Source organism: Oncorhynchus gorbuscha, linkage group LG06 (assembly GCF_021184085.1).
Source record: "Oncorhynchus gorbuscha isolate QuinsamMale2020 ecotype Even-year linkage group LG06, OgorEven_v1.0, whole genome shotgun sequence".
In the NCBI taxonomy this organism is placed as follows: domain Eukaryota; kingdom Metazoa; phylum Chordata; class Actinopteri; order Salmoniformes; family Salmonidae; genus Oncorhynchus; species Oncorhynchus gorbuscha.
The window spans coordinates 23,941,588-23,965,246 of NC_060178.1; the positions used below are offsets into that span (position 1 = coordinate 23,941,588).

General features: G+C 48.6%; 1 protein-coding gene across 2 annotated transcripts in view; it reads right to left on the minus strand.

The window, feature by feature from the left end:
* Positions 1-1,161: 1,161 nt before the first annotated feature.
* LOC124037724 (A disintegrin and metalloproteinase with thrombospondin motifs 10-like) overlaps positions 1,162-23,659 on the minus strand; it is a 69,374-nt gene continuing 46,876 nt past the window's right edge. For both annotated transcript variants that reach the window (XM_046352717.1, XM_046352716.1), the window contains exons 17-25: positions 13,812-13,935; positions 10,734-10,814; positions 9,123-9,286; positions 8,898-9,024; positions 3,422-3,551; positions 2,940-3,144; positions 2,506-2,682; positions 2,109-2,283; positions 1,162-1,993 (exon numbers count right to left, since the gene is read on the minus strand). In XM_046352717.1, coding sequence (XP_046208673.1) covers positions 1,884-1,993; positions 2,109-2,283; positions 2,506-2,682; positions 2,940-3,144; positions 3,422-3,551; positions 8,898-9,024; positions 9,123-9,286; positions 10,734-10,814; positions 13,812-13,935 — 1,293 coding nt within the window. In that variant the 3' untranslated portion in view covers positions 1,162-1,883. The remainder of the gene's footprint in view (positions 1,994-2,108; positions 2,284-2,505; positions 2,683-2,939; positions 3,145-3,421; positions 3,552-8,897; positions 9,025-9,122; positions 9,287-10,733; positions 10,815-13,811; positions 13,936-23,659) is intronic.

Below are 23,659 nucleotides of genomic sequence, written 5' to 3' on the forward strand. Positions count from 1 at the left end.
GACAAAGCATTGACAAGATAACTTACAGCCACCAGATAATAAACATTACATTGGGTAAGTGACAGTAAAGTATCAGAACAGTTTCATTTGTACAGTGTAGATTTAGTGTACACATAGAACAACGTCTGTAAATATACAAGTAAAGGTCTGTATGGACATAGTGGCTCAGGGTAAGACTGAGCCACTGAATAAACAACAGAGAAACACAACTAAGCTGAACAATGTACTTTGGCCAGTCCTGTGGCCAGCATGGCAATAGTAGTAGCACCAAACCCTTAAAGGATATACACTACATTACCAGAAATATGTGGACACCTGCTTGTTGAACATCTCATTCCAAAATCACAGTCATTAATATGGTAATATGGAGTTGGTCCCCCCCTTTGCTGCTATAACGGCATTCTCTCTTCTGGGAAGGCTTTCCACTAGATGTTGGAACATTGCTGCGGGGACTTGCTTCCATTCAGCCAGAAGAGCATTAGTGAGATCGGGGACTGATGTTGGGCGATTAGGCCTGGCTTGCATTCAGCGTTCCAATTCATCCCAAAGGTGTTCGATGGGGTTGAGGTCAGGGCTCTGTGCAGGCCAGTCAAGTTCTTCCACACCGACCCCGACAAACCATTTATGTATGGACCTCGCTTTGTGCACGGGGGCATTGTCATGCTGAAATAGGGCCTTCCCCAAACTGTTGCCACAAATCTGGAAGCACAGAATCCTCTAGAATGTCATTGTATGCTGTAGTGTTAAGATTTCCCTTCACTGGAACTAAGGGGCCTAGCCCGAACCATGAAAACAGCCCCAGACCATTATTCCTCCTTCACCAAACTTTACAGTTAGTTAGGTGCATTGGGGCAGGTAGGGTTCTCCTGGCAACCACCAAACCCAGATTTGTCCGTCGGACTGCGATGGTGAAGCGTGATTTATCACTCCAGAGAACGGCATTTCCACTGCTCCAGAGTCTAATGGAGGATAGCTTTACATCACTCCAGCCGACACTTGGCATTGCGCATGGGGTTCTTAGGCTTGTGTGTGGCTGCTCGGCCATGGAAACCCATTTCAAGAAGCTCCCAACAAACAGTTATTGTGCTGACGTTGCTTACAGAGGCAGTTTGGAACTCGGTAGTGAGTGTTGCAACCGAGGACAGATGATTTTTACTCGCTATGCGCTTCAGCACTTGGTGGTCCTGTTCTGTGAGCTTGTGTGGCCTACTACTTCACGGCTGAGCCTTTGTTGCTCCTAGACATTTCCACGTCACAATAAAAGCACTTACAGTTGACCGGGGCAGCTATTGCTGGGCAGAAATCTGACTAACTGAATTGTTGGAAATGTGGCATCCTATGACTGTGAGCTCTTCAGTAAGACTATTTTACTGCTGATGTTTGTCTATGGAGATTGCATGGCTGTTTGCTCGATTTTATACACCTGTCAACAACAGGTGTGGCTGAAATAGCCAAATCCACTAATTTGAAGGGGTGTCCACATACTTTTGTATATATAGTGTATGTACATAGCAACAGAGAGATATCCCAGCAGCTCATCTGGTCTTCACAGCAGTGCCCCCAAAGCTGGTATAAGATAGGGCACTTTCAGAGTGCGGGATAAAAGTACAGTTCTCTCTCTCTCTCACCCTCCCGCCATCTACTTCTCTGTCCACGGATGTCAGGCAGGCTGCTCTGCGGTTCGTTGGCTGGGCCGTCCCTCCCCCCTGTGGAATGTGCAGCTCAGTGGGTCTGGTCTGGGCCCGCTAGGGGTGGCTCCTGGTCTGGTCTGGGCCCGCTAGGGGTGGCTCCTGGTCTGGTCTGGGCCCGCTAGGAGTGGCTCCTGGTCTGGTCTGGGTCCGCTGGGGATGCCTCCTGGTCTGGCTCTCGGTCTGGTTCAGGGGTCAGTGTCCTTGGCAGGTCTTACAGCACATCTGTCTGAAGTAGGGGCGGCTGCAGAACTTAAACCTGAGCACCAGGGGGCAGTACGCCACTGTGTTCACATCTTTGCACTCTGGAAGGGAAAAATATATAAAATACTCAAATTAAAATAATGAACCACTTAGATGGATATTTAGCCTGCAGGAGAATACAGTGAGAAGGTAATTAATAGAGAGTTGAACTTAGACCTTCAGGGTCACCCTCGGGGATGTCCATGGGTAGGCTACTGAGGTCACATTTGCTCTTGCACTGTTGCATGGCTGCCGGGCGCTGGAGGTCTGGACACTCATTGGACGGCTGGCCGGTTTGTGCGAGACACTGCACAGAGCGCTTCTCCTGACCCAGACCACACCTGGCCGAGCACTGACACACAACAGAGAGAGAGAGAGAGAGAGAGAGAGAGAGAGAGAGAGAGAGAGAGAGAGAGAGAGAGAGAGAGAGAGAGAGAGAGAGAGATTAACATTGTCAAGTATTTTTTCCTCACTTCACTAGATCAAACAAGAGGACCTAGGAGGTATAGTTGAATGAGAGTAGTTCAATACATAGCAGAGCCCAAGTTAGTCCCAGCAAACCCCCCAGCCTTACCTCTCCCCAGGGCCCTGTGACCCACATGGGTGGTGGGCAGCGCTGCAGGTTACAGCGCACCCTGGTGGTGGGACGCCCATGCTTGGGACACTGGGACTCTGGCAGTGTGTCTCCACTCTCCCCACGCTTACACAGAAGGACACGGTGCCTGAACCCTGGACCACAACTGGGATTACACTGGGGGGAGAGAGAGAGAGATATGGGGCAGAGGTTATTCAAGTCTGAGAGCTCTAACCTCTACAGCCTCAGAGCACACCCGTACAGTACAAAGCCCAACCAGCAGGTGGAATTGATTACACACAGAAATGTTGCATAGGTACAGAAAGTGTTGAGGTCAGCAACTACTCACTTTTTTTCTTAAAATCTCGAGATTCCACTAGTTAGATTAAATACAAAATAGTAGGGTTAGTTTATGGGGGGTATTTTGGGTATACCTCTGACCAGTCCAGGGCCAGCCACTCGGGGGGGCAGGTGTGGTTGCTGCAGGGTTCAGTGAGAGCTGGTCGTGGAGGAGTACAGGCACTGTCGTCCTGGACCTTCTCCTCTGTAGGAGAGATCTTCCTCTTACACAACACCTCTCTGGTCCTCAAGCCCCCGTTACAGCTGCGACTGCACTCAGACCACACCCCAGACCACCAGCTGGGGGAGACAGACACCCGGACAGATCTTAGTCTAGCAGGATGCCATAATGTCCCACTACACTACCACACACGTGCATACACACATAGACACACACACACACACACACACATACTTAAACTGCGTATATAGGTTAATTACGTTACCAGGTCAGAATCTTTTAAGTCGTAGCAACAGCCCTAGCAATGGGGGGGCTTCACACAGAGGAGCTTCACACAGAGGAGCTTCACACAGAGGAGCTTCACACAGGCCGTGGGACCGATACACTGACACTCACCTTGGGGAGCATGGCTCAGAGTTGCAGGCTCGCTTCTTCTCTTTGGGTTTGCTCTTCTTGTCACAGAAGTGGTTGTAGACCACGGTGTGATCCGTCTGCTTCTTACACACGACCTGCTGGGTCTGACCACCTGACAGACAGAGGGAGGTTGGAACACTTTAGGAATACAGTCAGATCTCCTTTGGTCGTTCATCTGATGCAGCTCACACTGTGCCCTTCACAGTGTACAACTTGTACACGCCCTCCTCCATTCACTTGTTTTGCTGACATAAGGTCAAGTAAATTTGCTTTTAAGCAAAGTAAATGAGTTCTTATCAGGCTAGCTGCTTTGGATCATTAACCCGCGACAGAAAGAAAGCAAAGTTTGCCTAAGACCCGTATGAACGCCCCCAGTTTCACCAACCCCACAGGACCTCTGTTCATGAACATTCCATTCCCATGCTTCCCCAGGGTCAGTGTTACGTTAGGAAAACTCTGCAGCCACCATGTACCAGTGTGTGTGTGTCATGTGTATGTATGAGAGAGGGAATATGAGAAAGTGAGGGGTATGCACTGTGCACGTATTAGTACTTGTATTTATTGTGGATCCCCATTAGCTGCTGGGGTTCAGCAAAATTAAGGCAGTTTATACCATTTTAAAACAATACACAGATTTCAGAACACACTGTGTGCCCTCAGGCTCCAACTCCACCACTACCACATATCTACAGTTCAAAAGCCCTGCACAGCAGCTAAATGGATCATTAGTCAAAAAAATATATAAAAAAATAATATGCTTATATTTGTCATGTTATACGCTTGTACAAGCGTAAAAAATTTTGTTTCTTGCTTAACCCAATTCCCCCCTGAGAATCGCGCAGGGAGTAGGTCACTGCCAGGGTCACCATTGTCCAGTGTGTCACGCCTTGGTCATTGTATTTTGTGTTTTTGTTATATGTTTGGGTAGGCCAGGGTGTGACATGGGTTTGTATGTTGTATTTCGTATTGGGGTTTGTATTATTTGGGATTGCGGTCAGGTGCTTGTCGTTGTCTCTGATTGAGAACCGTATTTAGACAGCCTGACTTTCGCATTGTATTTTGTGGGTGTTTGTTCCTGTCTCAGTGTAGTGTTCACCAGATAGGCTGTAATAGGTTTCACGTTCCGTTTGTTGTTTTTGTATTTATTCAGTTATTTCATGTACCGCGATTTACTTCATTAAAGTCATGAGTAACCTACACGCTGCATTTCGGTCTGACTCTCTTCATACAACAGACGAACGACATTACAGAAACACCCACCACTCACAGACCGAGCAGTGTGTAAACTGGCAGGATCTAAAGGAGGACGTTATGGACAGCAGAAGCATGGAGTATACTACGTGGGAAGAAATCGACAGGTGGGCGGCCGACCCAGAGCGAGTGCAGGAGCCCGCCTGGGATTCCCTACAGCAATGCGAAGAGGGCTATAGACGTATGGAGTCGAAAAGGAAAGCACGGCTATACAGAGCGAAAACCGAAAGTAACGGGGGAAAGCGCAGAGAGAGAGTGGCTGAGTCAGGAGTCAGACCTGAGCCTACTCTCCCTGTTAATCGTGAAGAGCAGTTGCAGTGGGAAAGGCTGCACCATTTGGAGATTTGGACATGGGAGGAGGAATTAGACGGAAAAGGACCCTGGGCGCAGCCGGGAGAATATCGCCGTCCCAAGGAGGAAATAGAAGCAGCTAAAGCGGAGAGGCGCAGGTATGAGGAGGCAGCACGGCGACACGGTTGGAAACCGGAAAGTCACCCCAAAAAAATTATTGGGGGGGGCTAGAAGGGAGAATAGTTATGCCAGGTAGGAGACCTGCGCATACTCCCTGTGCTCACCGTTGGGCTAGAGAGACCGGGCAGGCACCGTGTTATGCTATGGAGCGCACGGTGTTTCCAGTGCGGGTGCAGAGCCCGGTGCGGCACATACCAGCTCTTCCTATTGGCCGGGCTAGAGTGGGCATCGAGCCAGGTAAGCTTGGGCAGGCTCGGTGCTCAAGAGCTCCAGTGCACCTGCACGGTCCGGTCTATCCAGAGCCACCTCTACACACCAGTCCTCCGGTAGCAGCTCCCGCACCAGGCTTCCTGTGCGTGTCCCCGCGCCAGTACCACCAGTTCCAGCACCACGCACCAGGCCTCCAGTGCGCCTCGCCTGTTCAACGCAGCCAGCGCTTTTCTCCTCTCCTGCGCTGTTGGAGTCTCCCGCCTGTTTAGCACAGCCAGAGCCTTTCTCCTCTCCTGCGCTGCCGGAGTCTCCCGCCTGTTTAGCTCAGCCAGCGCTTTTCTCCTCTCCTGCGCTGTTGGAGTCTCCCGCCTGTTTAGCTCAGCCAGTGCTTTTCTCCTCTCCTGCGCTGTTGGAGTCTCCCGCCTGTTTAGCACAGCCAGAGCCTTTCTCCTCTCCTGCGCTGCCGGAGTCTCCAGTCTGCCCAGCGCCGCCATTGCTCTCAGTCGGCCCAGCGCGGCCAGTGCTCCCAGTCTGCCCAGCTCCGCCAGTGCTCCCAGTCTGCCCAGCGCCGCCAGTGCTCCCAGTCTGCCCAGCGCCGCCAGTGCTCCCAGTCTGCCCAGCGCCGCCAGTCTGCCCAGCGCCGCCAGTCTGCCCAGCGCCGCCAGTCTGCCAGGATCCGCCAGAAGTGCCAGTCTGCCAAGATCCGCCAGATCGGCCAGACATCCTGAATCATCCAGTTCCACCAGCCAGCCAGGATTTACCGGAGCCTACTACCTGCCTGAGCTTCCTCTCAGTACTGAGCTTCCTCTCAGTACTGGGCTTCCTCTCAGTACTGGGCTTCCCCTCAGTACCGGGCTTCCCCTCAGTCCCGGGCTGCTTCGGTCCCGAGCTGCCCCTCTGTCCCGAGCTGCCCCGCAGTCCCGGGCTGCCCCTCTGTCCCGAGCTGCTCCTCTGTCCTGAGCTGCCCCTCTGTCCCGAGCTGCCCCTCTGTCCCGAGCTGCCCCTCGGTCCCGAGCTGCCCCTCAGTTATGTGGGATCAGGGTGAGGACTATTAGGCCATGGTCGGCGGAGAAGGTGGATTATCCCAGGACGCGAAGGGGAGGAACTAGGACATTTATGGAGTGGGGTCCACGTCCCGAGCCAGAACCGCCACCATGGACAGACGCCCACCCGGACCCTCCCTATGCTCTTGAGGTGCGTCCCGGAGTCCGCACCTTAGGGGGGTTCTGTCACGCCTTGGTCATTGTATTTTGTGTTTTTGTTATATGTTTGGGTAGGCCAGGGTGTGACATGGGTTTATATGTTGTATTTCGTATTGGGGTTTGTATTATTTGGGATTGCGGCTGATTAGGGGTGTGTCTAGTTAGGCTTGGCTGCCTGGGGCGATTCTCAATCAGAGTCAGGTGCTTGTCGTTGTCTCTGATTGAGAACCGTATTTAGACAGCCTGACTTTCGCGTTGTATTTTGTGGGTATTTGTTCCTGTCTCAGTGTAGTGTTCACCAGATAGGCTGTAATAGGTTTCACGTTCCGTTTGTTGTTTTTGTATTTATTCAGTTATTTCATGTACCGCGATTTACTTCATTAAAGTCATGAGTAACCTACACGCTGCATTTCGGTCTGACTCTCTTCATACAACAGACGAACGTCGTTACACAGTGCCCCTGGAGCAATTGGGGTTAACCCTTTACACTCGTACCTGCCTACAGTTAGAAATGGCAGATTTGGTCACTGATAAACGCCTAAATTGAACAGCATTGGCAGTACAGTAACATTCTATACACGACATCAGAGGTCTGGCTCTCCGCTTCACAGCTCTGTGTGGGTTTTGACTGAAGGCCGTTCTGAACTTGAGCACCGCACACGACAAGGAGTTGCCTCATCCCTCCCCCTAATTCGGCAACTTTTGAAAATGTTTTCTTGGCTGAGTGAGAGAAATGCTGTAAATGAAGAGGATTCCATTTATTTTGAAAGATGAGACATTGAGGATTATAATAAATACTGCTTCGATATCATACAAGCTCATGGGCTCTCATGGAGTGTTTGTTTTCGATTTTGTGGCAGAACACCCTCGAGTCCAAATGTGCACTTCATATTTCCATATGATAAAACTCATGCTATATACAGTGTCAGCGTTTATGATCACTATGTTTGATGTACAGTTACAAGATGACATGCTGTCATACCCTGTGTTGTTCTGAACAGAATGAGCCTATGTTTGTCTATTGTGAAGAAAATTTGCCATGGTGACCGATTTGCTGCTGAACACTCACCTGAACTCCATTCTATGCACACCACAATTACGATCCGTTTCTCTGAATTGCTCTTTGAAAGCCTGTAAGGTCATATTTTATAACTCAGCTTGTCATGTTGGCAATAGAACAAGCTTTCAAATTATGCCCACGGTAGGCCTGTGGCAGTCATAAAATTGTCAGTCAGTGATTGTCAAGCAAATAACTGACGGTCTCACGGTAATTGACCGTTAATTAACGTAAACACATTTAGCAACTCCTGGCTTCCACGAATAGCCTACAATCACTGATGCAGACCTTTGGAACATCTACATTTTATATGTGTGAAATTTGTTTTGATTTCTGTTTTGATTTAGAATGGACCATTATCATGCACCTGTCTGGAAACAGGGGCAGAGGGAAAAAAATACATGTCATCTATCCACTTTCCTGTGGTTCATTTTCATGCCAGCCAGGTAGGCTATACTCCTGTTGTAAAGAGAAGCAATGTGCTTAATATTAGGAAAGTTGAGAAATTAAATATAGTAGGCTTAGCCTGTAGAAAGCTGATAGGATCCTCCTCTTTTTAAGAGGCCATCACTCTGTTTTGTCACGTAATTGCATAGCCTATAGGAATGTTGCGCAACATTAGCACATGGGCTCTCATGAAGTGTTTGATTAGATTTTCGATTACATTTGCACTGATGTCAGAGTGATTAGAGGGACAAAAGAGTGCTGAGTACCAGGCAGTTAGCAAGTTTGGTAGGTTACTAATAATCATCAGCAGCAACAGTTAGGAGAAGCCTAATTACCGTGTCTAAACGGTCACGTGGAATTTGATTACCTTCATGACTCATGACCGCTGGTGTGGCAGTAATACAGTCACCGTAACATTCCTATGCCCACCTAACCCAGACTGAGATTTATAAGGGCACAGCAAAAGACTTGTAATTTTATTTTTCACCTGGTCAGCTCCGAGATTTGAACCAGGGACGTTTTGGTTACTGGCCAAACACTCTAATCTCGAGGCGACCTGCAGCTCAAGAATATGAAATTAATATTGGCTAAGAGATTTATCGGTATAAATATGGCTTTGTGTGTATTTATCAACCCTCAAAATCAAATTAAATCAAAGTTTAATGGTAGAATGCACTGTTAACAGATGCCATAGCGGTTGCAGTGAAATGCTTATGTTACTAGCTCCCAATAATGCAGTAAAATCATCAATCAATCAATGAGTAGGGATAGAGCCAATGTATAATACAGTAAAGAGTATTAGAGCCAGGAGTGGTTGTACCCCCAGCGCAGAGTGCAGAGCAGCGGGACCAGGATGTGTAGTGCCAGGCATATCCACTCAAAAGGTTTCTGCTGACTGGAGGGTTGAAGCGGTAGTGGATCCCTGGGTTCTCTTCCCTCACCAGTACCTACACACACACACACGCACACGCACACACGTCACATATGTTGTCACATAGAATGATTAGCGTAACAAACACAGTAACACACACAGCTAGCCCGTTACCATGACGATGATGGTCATGTTGGTGGGCCCCAGGGCCTCCAGGGTCTCAGGTTGGTCAGTGGGCCGGCGGTAGTGGAAGGTGGTCCCTGCGATGTCGAACCTACGAGGGGTGTCGATGGTCAGCTTCCCATTGATGAAGAACTGTTCTCCTTTACTCTTCAGCACTGGAGCAGAGAAGAAACGAGAGCATGTATAGGTCCACATGGAGAAGTGACGTTTTCAATTAAAATCACGGAAGCGGGGAACGGAAGCAATTTTCCCCCATTGAAAGCAATTCAGCCAAGCCTGATCTCAAGCAATAACGGCACACATAGTTTAAAATAATGTTTATAGCTCCCGTCCAAATGTCGTGAATGATATATAGTCATGTTATAGTCACCAGTCAACTCCATTACACTCAAAAGTTACTTCAACTTAAACCAGTGAATGCTAGCAATGGCTAGCTATTCTACCACTCTGCCCTTATGAGTGATAGCATGCTAATAGCACACTCTGCACACAAATATGTATATATTTAAGGGGTATGCAGTAGGTTGATAACAATATCGCCAAAGTACACTACATGGCCAAAAGTATGTAAGGCCTTACCCAAACTGTTGCTTAAAATTTGCAAGCACAGAATAATCTAGAATGTCATTGTATGCTGTAGAGTTAATATTTCCCTTCACTCGAACTAAGCCCGAACCAGGAAAAACAGCCACAGACCATTCTTCCTACTCCACCAAACTTTACAGTTGGAATGCATTTGGGTAGGTATGGTTCTCCTGGCATGCGCCAAATTTATATTTGTCCGTCGGACTGCAAGATGGTGAAGTGTGATTCATCATTCCAGAGTCCAAAGGCGGCTAGCTTTACACCACTTCAGCTGATGCTTGGCATTGCGCATGGTGATCTTAGGCTTGTGTGTGGTTGCTCGGTCATGGAAACCCATTTCATGAAGCTCACGACGAACAGTTATTGCGCAGACATTGCTTCCAGAGGCAGTTTGGAACTCTGTAGTGAGTGTTGCAACCGAGGACAGATTATTTTTTACTCGCTACGCTCTTCAGCACTTGGCGGTCCCGTTCTGTGAACTTGTGTGGCCTACCACTTCGTGGCTGAGCCGTTGTTGCTCCTAGACTTTTCTACTTCACAATAACAGCACTTATAGCTGACCTGGGCAGCTCTAGCAGGGCAGACATTTGATGAACTGACTTGTTGGAAAGGTGGCATCGTATGACGGTGCCATTTTTAAAGCCACTGAGCCCTTCAGCGAGGCCATTCTACTGCCAATGTTTGTCTATGGAGATTGTATGGCGGTGTGCTTGATTTGATACACCTCTCAGCAACGGGTGTGGCTGAAATAGCCGAATCCACTAATTTGAAGTATGTTGCATCAGACATTTCATACAACATTCCCAGCTAATGAGAAAACAGCCATGGTATTTAATCTAAGAGACTGAACAATTCGGGCAGGTAAGTATTAGTCAATTATAATAACAGCATTGATGATGTGACGATGCACTTACATTTTAATTCCAGTTTTGAGAGTCCGAATGCACACTAGCGAATAGAACATGAGTCGTAACAGTATAATACATTGCGTGACACAGAAGAGACATGAACTCTCACCTAGGAAGTTGAGGGAGACGTTGAGCTCCTGGATATGAATGAACACGGATCCTTTGGGGATTCTGACCACCTCTTCATAACCTGGGATGGGATCACACACACACACACACACACACACACACACACACACACACACACACACACACACACACACACACACACACACACACACACACACACACACACACACACACACACACACACACACACACACACACACACACACACACACACACACACACACACACACACACACAGAAAGAAGAGAAAGGCAAGAGGTGGAGGTTTTATTCACTGACATACTGGAGGGAGAATGATGTATAAGTAGTGTTTTACTCTGTGGGACTTCAATGGAATAAGCAGAGCCTTTCGGATTCCAACCAAATTCCTGGGCAACGTTCAGCTCCTCTGCTAGAGTACAGTAACCATGTTTGAAGCCAGGCTGTGCTGTCCAGCCAGCCACCACAGCCCTGTAAATAACTTCAGCCTTGCATAAAAAAAACAGAATAAATAATTTAATAATCCATTCCAATGGTGCGACCGCTGAGGAAAGGAGAGGCTTGGCTTTTGACCCCTCTCTGGAGTAGCAGTCGGTGCTGTGAGTAATTTCAGTAACCCAGCTCTGTACTTGCGGTTCCTGGCGGCCGGAGAGGGAGAGGTTTTTCTGTTAACAATCAGGGGCCTGTGTGGTAAACAGAGAGCCAAAGAGCAATAAACCCCCAGCCCTTAACCCCTGAGTAACCCTCCACCACTGCCAGAGTTACAGACTGCACAGACTGAGAGAGAGAGAGAGAGAGAGAGAGAGAGAGAGAGAGAGAGAGAGAGAGAGAGAGAGAGAGAGAGAGAGAGAGAGAGAGAGAGAGAGAGAGAGAGAGAGAGAGAGAGAGAGAGAGAGAGAGAGAGAGAGAGAGAGAGAGAGAAATGGGGGGGTTAAGAGATGAAGAGCAGGTAGACTACACAGATGGAGAGGAGAAAGAGAAAACCTAGAAAGATAGATGAGAGAGAACAGCTGACATAGAGATGGAGGAGGTGATAACTCAGGTGAGAATGCAGACACCAGATGGGAGTAGTAAGGTTGCAGAGACACAGGAGAATATGGCACCATCATCACTCTTAGGTGTAAATCACTACATAGAACAACCTGCCCAGAACACCAGCCCAGAGCACCAGCCCAGAACAACCTCCCCATAGCACCAGCCCAGAACAACCTCCCCAGAACACAAACACTTGTCCAGAACACCTGCCCAGAACACCAGCCCAGAACAACCTCCCCAGAACACCAGCCCAGAACAACCTCACCAGAACACCAGCCCAGAACACCAGCCAAGAACACCTCCCCAGAACACCTGCCCAGAACACCAGCCCAGAACAACCTCCCCAGAACACCAGCTTTGCTGCTTGGTTAGTGCCTGACAACTAACCCTATTTAAACCCTCCTAGGAGTGAGGATTGGTCTGAGCCTCAGAGACATTAAAAAAAACCTGTAGACATGACTGAGCACTCTGTGGCTCATAAATCAGCCCAGACCCAGAATAGACCTGTCAGGCGGTCGGGCAGGCTGTAGGCCCAGGCTGAGATGGCCATTGTGGTCCCAGCCACTGAGCTGCGGCCACCTCAGGAGGGTGTGTCCACTCTGAGGGTTCCAGAGGGGGGAGGTAGATGGGTGGAGGGAGGAGAGCTGCTGCTGTCGTGGAGGGAGAGGGCCTAGAATAGACCTGTCTGGCTCCGCAGTCACAGGGCTACCACAACCCACACTGGCTGAACTTCACCTAAAACTGTCTGCCACGTGCCCACCTGCAATCCCCCCCCCCCCCCCCCGAGCGGGTGCAGGAAAAACCCACTCACCCCTCCCTCATGGTCCCCTTATTATTAGAGCATATTTAAAATAAAAGAAGGCATAAGGTTTATGCAGTATCACGTATGACCCACGGCTCTATAATTGGACAGAGGACCACAAGCCTTCCAACCGTCACTATGATGGAATGATGGAACCGAGACCTCGGGAGTGTCTCCTGATCAGAACTGAGCAGCTATAGGCTGAGCCTTCCTCAAGCCCTCGACAACCGCTTGGTTTTCTAAGAGACTCTGATGGTTAATTCTGTGTCATCTGGTTGGGCTGTATCAGTTTTCCCCTGACTTGCTTCCACAGAATTCATCACGAACCATTAATCACGGCCAAAGTGTTTAGACTGGAATAGGTACCGGAAAAAAAGGTCATTCTGCACCTACAGGAGGGAGGGAAGGGGGGGGTTGGCAGGGCAAGGCACGTGTACTGTAGATATTCACCAGTAACTCTATATGATTAACTGTTAGATTAAGTAGCTCATGCAACTAGAGAGCTCGCATGTGAACAGATAATTATACATTACTTTCAGAATGTCGGAGGACTCCTAACTCACATTGCAAGGCAGTAGTCCAACACATATTTAGCTTGTGTCAGAATCCAAATGCACAAATGCATGCACGCGTTGTTAGAATTTCCATAAAACAATTAGGTTGCATAATCTCTCTTGTGGATGCCTCAAACGTAACTACATCTCATTCTCAGAACGTTGCTGGAGCTCCCTGGTCCAAAACACAGGCCCTTTCTTCTTTGACGTTTCATTTGTGTTTTTCAGTCCTATTCCCCAGTCTAATTGAGGTACAGTATGTGCTATTGGCCTGTTCTAGAAGTGGTGTTGGAGGGAGTGGAGCGTGCGAGGAGAGAAACGCAGCAATCGGGGTTTTTGAAAAGGAGAGACGTGTCCTGCTACCAAGGCTTGGAAAAAGAACAGTCCCCTCAGTGTCTGTCAGTCCATGCCTGCCCTGCCCGAGAGAGGGGCCCACCACCACCCCCCCCAGCCCTGGGCTCTCTGAACCCCCCACTCCGCAGCCCACAACCCCCCTTACTCAGAGAGTTATTGAAACCTCCTGCCACTACTGTAACTGAGTCCACATACTGTTCTGTATGCTGGGGTTTATAGTGTAACTCTTACTGTAGAGACCACCATAGTGCAGTAAGCTTCAAAGAACAGGATTAGTATTTCTTCCTAGCAGTATTGTGGTGAAGGGACTCCTACTCTGTATATCACACCGTACCTCCTTCAGGCAGGGAGTCATTGAAGAGGCCCTCGATGGCCTCACAGCTGCTCCCGTCACCCCCGCACATCCGGCAGCGGTCCTCGCGCACGTCCGAGCTCAGGATCCGGTCACAGCCCACGTGCTGCAGGGAGACAGACAGGGGTCACAGGTCAGAGGGAGCAGGCAGAAGGGAAACAGAGGGACACAGACACAACCACTAGCCTCTATAGAGAGAATAGCACACAGTACATAGTACTTTCAGCAGCAGAAGTGAGGCTGATTGCAATGTTTCCCAGGTGCCTAACTAAAACACTGACACCACAGGATGCCAGGAAACGTTCCTAAAACACAACCTGTACTACCAACAGTCGGTTCAAGCCAACATAAACACAAATGTAGGTCTAAATTGACTCCTGCGCTGTACAGTAACTCTAACATGTGAATGGATGGATAGAGCAACCCTGGGGCACCTCAAACCCTGTTTACCCAGGCAGGTCTTAGTTCCATTAACTACCAATGTGGAAGCCATTTCCCCTTAGTAATGGGAGGACAGACACTTGTTCCAAGCCGGGCCCCAGCCCTTCAGACTGCTAGACTCTGGGCTCTGGGACTCGTCCCCTGGTGAGCCTGGGCCAGGCCAGGCAGCCTACTTCAGCCTGCCCATGTTAGGAACATGTGTTCTTTGAGCGACCACTAAACGCCATGTGTTTCCAAGCCCACATCTTTCTCTCGCTGTTCCCTCTCTGTCTCTCTTGCCTCAAATCAAACTCTCTGGATCCTGCAAACAATTCTTACATTTTTATCCTCACTGTTTTCGTCTTTTTATGTTCACAATATATATAAGAAAAATATGGGGGAAAGAAATAGGGAGATATATAATAAACTGTGAGAAATAATGAAAGAGAGTATGATGCATCGTAACTTTACCCCTATTTACATGTACAAATGACCTCGACTAACCTGTACCCCCACACATTGACTCGGTACAGGTACCCCCTGTATATAGCCTTTTTATTGTTACTTTATTGTGTTACATTTTATTTTATTTTGCACTTTAATTTATTAAGTAAATATTTTGTTAACTCTATTTCTTGAACTGCATTGTTGGTTAAGGGCTTGTAAGTAAACATTTAACGGTAAGGTCTACTACACCTGTTGAATTTGGCGCATATGACAAATAACATTTGATTTGATAAGGAAAGAAACAGAGAGAGCTAGAAAAAGAGCCAGATAAGAGAGATGAGAAGTGAGAATTCCAGAATAGGAGAGACCCAGAGGGAGACAGAGAGAGTAAGAAACACACAGAGAGAGAGAGAGAGAGAGAGAGAGAGAGAGAGAGAGAGAGAGAGAGAGAGAGAGAGAGAGAGAGAGAGAGAGAGAGAGAGAGAGAGAGAGAGAGAGAGAGAGAGAGAGAGAGAGAGAGAGAGAGAGAGAGAGAGAGAGAAAAAGCAACAGAGGGAGGGATAGAGGGAGAGTGGCCAGCGGCTGCTGTGAATGTGTGTAACAGCCAGCAGTGCAGACAGCTGAGCTGGTGGGTCACTGAGTTCCTGCTGCACACAGAACAGAACAGGGCAAAACAGAGGAGAGCAGGAGAGGAGAAGAGAGAACAGAGCTGAGCTGTTGATAAACAGGCTTCTCTCTGAGTCTGGACAAGCCCAGAGACTCCATTCCCAACCCCTCCATGTGCCCAGGCCCTGAGACTGCTCCAAACAAAGCACAAGAGAGCAGAGTGATGGACGTTCAACTGCCTAATGAAATCCAGCTCTGCTCCACATAGCTGCAGGAAGCCACAAAACAACAATTCAGATGTTTTGTGGTTTGGTGTCATTCACTGCAGCAAGTGTATCTTGTTTTTTCCTCCTCCCCTCCTGGCCCAAAGCCACTCTGCTTCTTGACAGGCTCTGAAGCCATCCAAAAACAACAGGACGGGGGAATAATTGGCATTGTTTGTGTGAGCAGTGAGCACCACCATCTGAAAGGCACTACTACTTCAGGGAAAATCCATTTGAATTCAATCACTTTTTGACAGAATCCCTTTTGATTTAAACAAAAAACTTTCCAGACATGTTTGCCCATGGAAGAAGTGGTCAGAAAGTGGCATTTTGGACCTGAATGACAAAACATTCAGGAGATAAAGATGCTCCAACCATACCATGAGACATCCATGTCTTCATCACTGGAAAAGATAATCAGTTGAGTTTTATATCATTTAAAAGCTTACAAGCAGTGTTGTCAAGCTATTTTATTATTTCTTGAAAAACATTAGGAAAAACATATTTTTGTGTGTGTAGTATTTAAACCTTTAACGCCAATATTTAAAGTGACGTTAAACACAGATTGTTTAAAATTGTTGGAATTTAAACCCTATTTCCCATCATCTAAGTTTTTGTGTTTAGCCGGTTGAGACACAACATGCTCTTGAATACAGGTCGGGTGTCATTTCAATAATAGAATTAATAGAATGGACCTATCCCTTTAGACCACTGCAATTTAGTTGGTACACCATTGGAATGTGAATTGAACTTTTACCTTCTAATTACTACCAGAAAGATGACTGCTGATCCACCTACCATCAAATGTTAACTGAAATGGTCATGTATATTCTATTGTCTATATTTCTATGATTTCAATAGGTTTCCTATAGAAGATTGACAGTATAACTTAAAACAACAGATATTCCCATACAAGTCAAGATTCTCCGTGTGGAACTCCAACCGTCTTTGTGGTACCATTTGAACATTGAAATGTCAATTTGATTCCGTTTTAGTACATTTATTTACTGCACCCTGTGCGCAAAACCCATGTGGAATTCCTAGTCTCTGGCAGCGTTTGGAACTGCTGATCTGCGGTCAAGAACAGAGTTCATCTCAGCCTATGCTGCCCTTCAGTCACTAGACTTTTTGGCCCAGATGGAGACATGGATCAACCTAGAGCACACTGCTACTCCAGCTGCTCTCTCTTCATCTGATTACGTTTTCTTTCATAGTCCGAGAGCATCTGGTCATCGCAGTGGTTGCACAGGGCTGCTCATTTCTCCCTCACTTACTTTTCCACCTTGTCATTTTAATTCTATGCTGTTGTGGTGACCGTATTAACGCCAAACCAGCACTCATGAGTGATGACCGCAGTAAAATTCTACATGACCATTGAGTCACGATAATATCCTTTTATGCTAAATGAGTTTGTTTATAAATGGTCAATTACCATGAGACATGCAGTCTTTTGCATGACAATAACTAGCCGACAAAATGTCATGACCGGCACAGCCCTATCTGTCACTGTCATTTGTCCACTTAAGCTTAACGTAGCTGTCATCTACCACCCACCAGGTGCCCCATAGAGAGTTCCTCAATGAGCTTGAGACCTTGATAATCTAATTTCCTGACAATGGCTCACTGCTCTTCATACTGGGTGTCTTCAACCTCCCAACGTTGTTTTCCCCTCCTTGCCTCTTTTGACCCTTTCCCAGTCTCCTCCCACTCACAAGGCAGGCACTACACTTGACCTCATCTTTACAAGAGGCTGTTCATCTACTAATCTCACGGCAACCCCCCTTCAGCTCTCTGATCACCACTTTGTTTCCTTTTCTGTCTCCCTCTCCTCCAACCACTCGGTACATTACCATTTTGGGTGGGGACTATCACAATCTTCGCTCTTTCTCTCCCACTACTCTCTCCTCTTCTATCCTATCATCTCTCCCTTCTGCTAAATCCTTCTCCCTCCTGTCTCCTGATTCTGCCTCTTCGATCCTACTATCCTCCCTTTCTGCATCCTATGACCTTACTAATCCTGCGACTAGTGACGTCCTGCCGACCGACAACCTGCATCACGTACTCTCACTATTGGTGTCCCCCAGGGTACGGTTCTAGGCCCTCCTCCTCAACTACTTTTCTCCGTCTCTCCTTCTGATACCCAGCTGGAGACACAAATCTCTGTGTGCCTGGCAGATATGTCGGTCCACCACTTCAAGCTCAACCCCAACAAGACAGAGCTGCGCTTCTTCCCGTGGAAGGCCTGCCCACTCCAAGACCTCTTCATTACGGTTGAAAACTCCATGGTGTCACCCTCCCAGAGTGTAAAGAACCTTGGCGTGACCCTGGACAACATCCTGCTGTTCTCTGCAAACATCAAAGCAGTGACTCGCTCCTGCAGGTTCATGCTTGTGACGTCCCTCCCCTCTGTCTGCTGGGATCTCCTGTTTGGTAGTCTGTTGTTGCAGGAGGCCAGTGGGCAGAGCTGGGAGGATTGTCAGCTGATATGGCACACCTGGGCAGGTTTGGCCTGCAGACTATAAACTATTACACTCAACTGAACGACTTGATTAGTGTAGTGTTAGCTAGCTACATAGCTGTCTTTGCTGTCTTCGTATCATCGTATCCAAGATAATTGTGTTGTTTAGGTTTAGAGTGTGTAGTCTTAGAGTGATTATCTTAATTTACCGAGGTTAGCTAGCCAGCTATTTGTCGTCCTTAACGTAGGTGACTCTGCTAGCTAGCCAACGCTAGCCAACGTCTTCTGTATAGAACTCAACTACCCGGTCGCATTCACAGGTAGTATCACATTTTCACTTCATTTCATTACAGTACAACGGTTTGATTTGTTTGATCGTCTTTGTATCAAAGATAATTGTGTAGTCTAGAGCGATTTTCTAGGTTCGCTAGCCAGCTATTGTCGTTCTTTTAACGCAACGTAACGTAAACAACACTGCTAGCTAGCCAGCTAGCCCCCGAATAGCAACACTGCAGAAACTATTACACTCAACGGAACGACTTGATTAGTGTAGTGTCAACAACGCACCCACTGCCAGCTGGCCTACTTCAGCAGTACTGTATCATTTTAATCATTTTAGTCAATAAGATTCTTGCTACGTAGCTTAACTTTCTGAACATTCGAGACGTGTAGTCCACTTGTCATTCCAATCTCCTTTGCATTAGCGTAGCCTCTTCTGTAGCCTGTCAACTATGTGTCTGTTTATCCCTGTTCTCTCCTCTCTGCACAGACCATACAAACGCTCCTCACCGCGTGGCCGCGGCCACCCTACTCTGGTGGTCCCAGCGCGCACGACCCACGTGGAGTTCCAGGTCTCCGGTAGCCTCTGGAACTGCCAATCTGCGGTCAACAAGGCAGAGTTCATCTCAGCCTATGCCTCCCTCCAGTCCCTCGACTTCTTGGCACTGACGGAAACATGGATCACCACAGACAACACTGCTACTCCTACTGCTCTCTCTTCGTCCGCCCACGTGTTCTCGCACACCCCGAGAGCGTCTGGTCAGCGGGGTGGTGGCACCGGGATCCTCATCTCTCCCAAGTGGTCATTCTCTCTTTCTCCCCTTACTCCCCTTGTCAGCTGATATGGCACACCTGGGCAGGTTTGGCCTGCAGACTATAAACTATTACACTCAACTGAACGACTTGATTAGTGTAGTGTTAGCTAGCTACATAGCTGTCTTTGCTGTCTTCGTATCATCGTATCCAAGATAATTGTGTTGTTTAGGTTTAGAGTGTGTAGTCTTAGAGTGATTATCTTAATTTACCGAGGTTAGCTAGCCAGCTATTTGTCGTCCTTAACGTAGGTGACTCTGCTAGCTAGCCAACGCTAGCCAACGTCTTCTGTATAGAACTCAACTACCCGGTCGCATTCACAGGTAGTATCACATTTTCACTTCATTTCATTACAGTACAACGGTTTGATTTGTTTGATCGTCTTTGTATCAAAGATAATTGTGTAGTCTAGAGCGATTTTCTAGGTTCGCTAGCCAGCTATTGTCGTTCTTTTAACGCAACGTAACGTAAACAACACTGCTAGCTAGCCAGCTAGCCCCCGAATAGCAACACTGCAGAAACTATTACACTCAACGGAACGACTTGATTAGTGTAGTGTCAACAACGCACCCACTGCCAGCTGGCCTACTTCAGCAGTACTGTATCATTTTAATCATTTTAGTCAATAAGATTCTTGCTACGTAGCTTAACTTTCTGAACATTCGAGACGTGTAGTCCACTTGTCATTCCAATCTCCTTTGCATTAGCGTAGCCTCTTCTGTAGCCTGTCAACTATGTGTCTGTTTATCCCTGTTCTCTCCTCTCTGCACAGACCATACAAACGCTCCTCACCGCGTGGCCGCGGCCACCCTACTCTGGTGGTCCCAGCGCGCACGACCCACGTGGAGTTCCAGGTCTCCGGTAGCCTCTGGAACTGCCAATCTGCGGTCAACAAGGCAGAGTTCATCTCAGCCTATGCCTCCCTCCAGTCCCTCGACTTCTTGGCACTGACGGAAACATGGATCACCACAGACAACACTGCTACTCCTACTGCTCTCTCTTCGTCCGCCCACGTGTTCTCGCACACCCCGAGAGCGTCTGGTCAGCGGGGTGGTGGCACCGGGATCCTCATCTCTCCCAAGTGGTCATTCTCTCTTTCTCCCCTTACCCATCTGTCTATCGCCTCCTTTGAATTCCATGCTGTCACAGTTACTAGCCCTTTCAAGCTTAACATCCTTATCATTTATCGCCCTCCAGGTTCCCTCGGAGAGTTCATCAATGAGCTTGATGCCTTGATAAGCTCCTTTCCTGAGGACGGCTCACCTCTCACAGTTCTGGGCGACTTTAACCTCCCCACGTCTACCTTTGACTCTTTCCTCTCTGCCTCCTTCTTTCCACTCCTCTCCTCTTTTGACCTCACCCTCTCACCTTCCCCCCTACTCACAAGGCAGGCAATACGCTCGACCTCATCTTTACTAGATGCTGTTCTTCCACTAACCTCATTGCAACTCCCCTCCAAGTCTCCGACCACTGCCTTGTATCCTTTTCCCTCTCGCTCTCATCCAACACCTCCCACACTGCCCCTACTCGGATGGTATCGCGCCGTCCCAACCTTCGCTCTCTCTCCCCCGCTACTCTCTCCTCTTCCATCCTATCATCTCTTCCCTCCGCTCAAACCTTCTCCCACCTATCTCCTGATTCTGCCTCCTCAACCCTCCTCTCCTCCCTCTCTGCATCCCTTGACTCTCTATGTCCCCTATCCTCCAGGCCGGCTCGGTCCTCCCCTCCCGCTCCGTGGCTCGATGACTCATTGCGAGCTCACAGAACAGGGCTCCGGGCAGCCGAGCGGAAATGGAGGAAAACTCGCCTCCCTGCGGACCTGGCATCCTTTCACTCCCTCCTCTCTACATTTTCCTCCTCTGTCTCTGCTGCTAAAGCCACTTTCTACCACGCTAAATTCCAAGCATCTGCCTCTAACCCTAGGAAGCTCTTTGCCACCTTCTCCTCCCTCCTGAATCCTCCTCCCCCTCCCCCCTCCTCCCTCTCTGCAGATGACTTCGTCAACCATTTTGAAAAGAAGGTCGACGACATCCGATCCTCGTTTGCTAAGTCAAACGACACCGCTGGTTCTGCTCACACTGCCCTACCCTGTGCTCTGACCTCTTTCTCCCCTCTATCTCCAGATGAAATCTCGCGTCTTGTGACGGCCGGCCGCCCAACAACCTGCCCGCTTGACCCTATCCCCTCCTCTCTTCTCCAGACCATTTCCGGAGACCTTCTCCCTTACCTCACCTCGCTCATCAACTCATCCCTGACCGCTGGCTACGTCCCTTCCGTCTTCAAGAGAGCGAGAGTTGCACCCCTTCTGAAAAAACCTACACTCGATCCCTCCGATGTCAACAATTACAGACCAGTATCCCTTCTTTCTTTTCTCTCCAAAACTCTTGAACGTGCCGTCCTTGGCCAGCTCTCCCGCTATCTCTCTCTGAATGACCTTCTTGATCCAAATCAGTCAGGTTTCAAGACTAGTCATTCAACTGAGACTGCTCTCCTCTGTATCACGGAGGCGCTCCGCACTGCTAAAGCTAACTCTCTCTCCTCTGCTCTCATCCTTCTAGATCTATCGGCTGCCTTCGATACTGTGAACCATCAGATCCTCCTCTCCACCCTCTCCGAGTTGGGCATCTCCGGCGCGGCCCACGCTTGGATTGCGTCCTACCTGACAGGTCGCTCCTACCAGGTGGCGTGGCGAGAATCTGTCTCCTCACCACGCGCTCTCACCACTGGTGTCCCCCAGGGCTCTGTTCTTGGCCCTCTCCTATTCTCGCTATACACCAAGTCACTTGGCTCTGTCATAACCTCACATGGTCTCTCTTATCATTGCTATGCAGACGACACACAATTAATCTTCTCCTTTCCCCCTTCTGATGACCAGGTGGCGAATCGCATCTCTGCATGTCTGGCAGACATATCAGTGTGGATGACGGATCACCACCTCAAGCTGAACCTCGGCAAGACGGAGCTGCTCTTCCTCCCGGGGAAGGACTGCCCGTTCCATGATCTCGCCATCACGGTTGACAACTCCATTGTGTCCTCCTCCCAGAGCGCCAAGAACCTTGGCGTGATCCTGGACAACACCCTGTCGTTCTCAACCAACATCAAGGCGGTGGCCCGTTCCTGTAGGTTCATGCTCTACAACATCCGCAGAGTACGACCCTGCCTCACACAGGAAGCGGCGCAGGTCCTAATCCAGGCACTTGTCATCTCCCGTCTGGATTACTGCAACTCGCTGTTGGCTGGGCTCCCTGCCTGTGCCATTAAACCCCTTCAACTCATCCAGAACGCCGCAGCCCGTCTGGTGTTCAACCTTCCCAAGTTCTCTCACGTCACCCCGCTCCTCCGTTCTCTCCACTGGCTTCCAGTTGAAGCTCGCATCCGCTACAAGACCATGGTGCTTGCCTACGGAGCTGTGAGGGGAACGGCACCTCAGTACCTCCAGGCTCTGATCAGGCCCTACACCCAAACAAGGGCACTGCGTTCATCCACCTCTGGCCTGCTCGCCTCCCTACCACTGAGGAAGTACAGCTCCCGCTCAGCCCAGTCAAAACTGTTCGCTGCCCTGGCCCCCAATGGTGGAACAAACTCCCTCACGACGCCAGGACAGCGGAGTCAATCACCACCTTCCGGAGACACCTGAAACCCCACCTCTTTAAGGAATACCTAGGATAGGATAAGTAATCCCTCTCACCCCCCTTAAGTTTTAGATGCACTATTGTTAAGTGACTGTCCCACTGGATGTCATAAGGTGAATGCACCAATTTGTAAGTCGCTCTGGATAAGAGCGTCTGCTAAATGACTTAAATGTAATGTAATGTGGGTGGCCACATCAGCCAACACTCTCTTCCCTGACTGGCAGGCTGGCTTCCACCACCTTTTGGTTTTCTGGTCTGTTTTCACCATACAACACGGTAAACGGTAAAAGTGCTGAGTTAATTGAACTCATTGAAAGTTATTCTGAACTGTTGTCTGATACGCCCTCTCGTACTCATCTCATTGAGCATGATGTGGATGTTGGAGATGCTTAGCCAATAAGGCATCACTTCTACCGTGTTTCTCCTGACAGGCGCAAGCACTTAGACGCAGAAGTCAAGTACACGTTGGATAACGATATTGCTGAATATTCTTGTTCCAGTTGGGCTTCCCCTTGTCTGTTAGTCAAGAAGCCTGATGCATATTTTAGGCCATGCATAAACTATCTTAAAGTTAACAACATTACGGAGCCTGATTCCTTTCCTCTTCCTCTTATGGAGGATTGTGTTGATCAAGTGGATTCTGCAAAATTTGTGAGCAAGTTTGATCTTCTAAAAGGGTACTTACAGGTCCCCTTGTCTCATAGAGCAAGGGAGATTTGTGCTTTCATCACAACGTTTGGACTGTATTCTTATATAGTTATGCCTTTTGGTTTGCGTAATGCACCTGCAACATTTCAGCGCCTCATGAACCGTGTTGTCTCTGGTCTGGATGGATGTGCGGTGTACTTGGAAGACGTGGTAATTTATGGTGACACCTGGTCTCAGCATGTCCAACGTATTCAAGCATTGTTT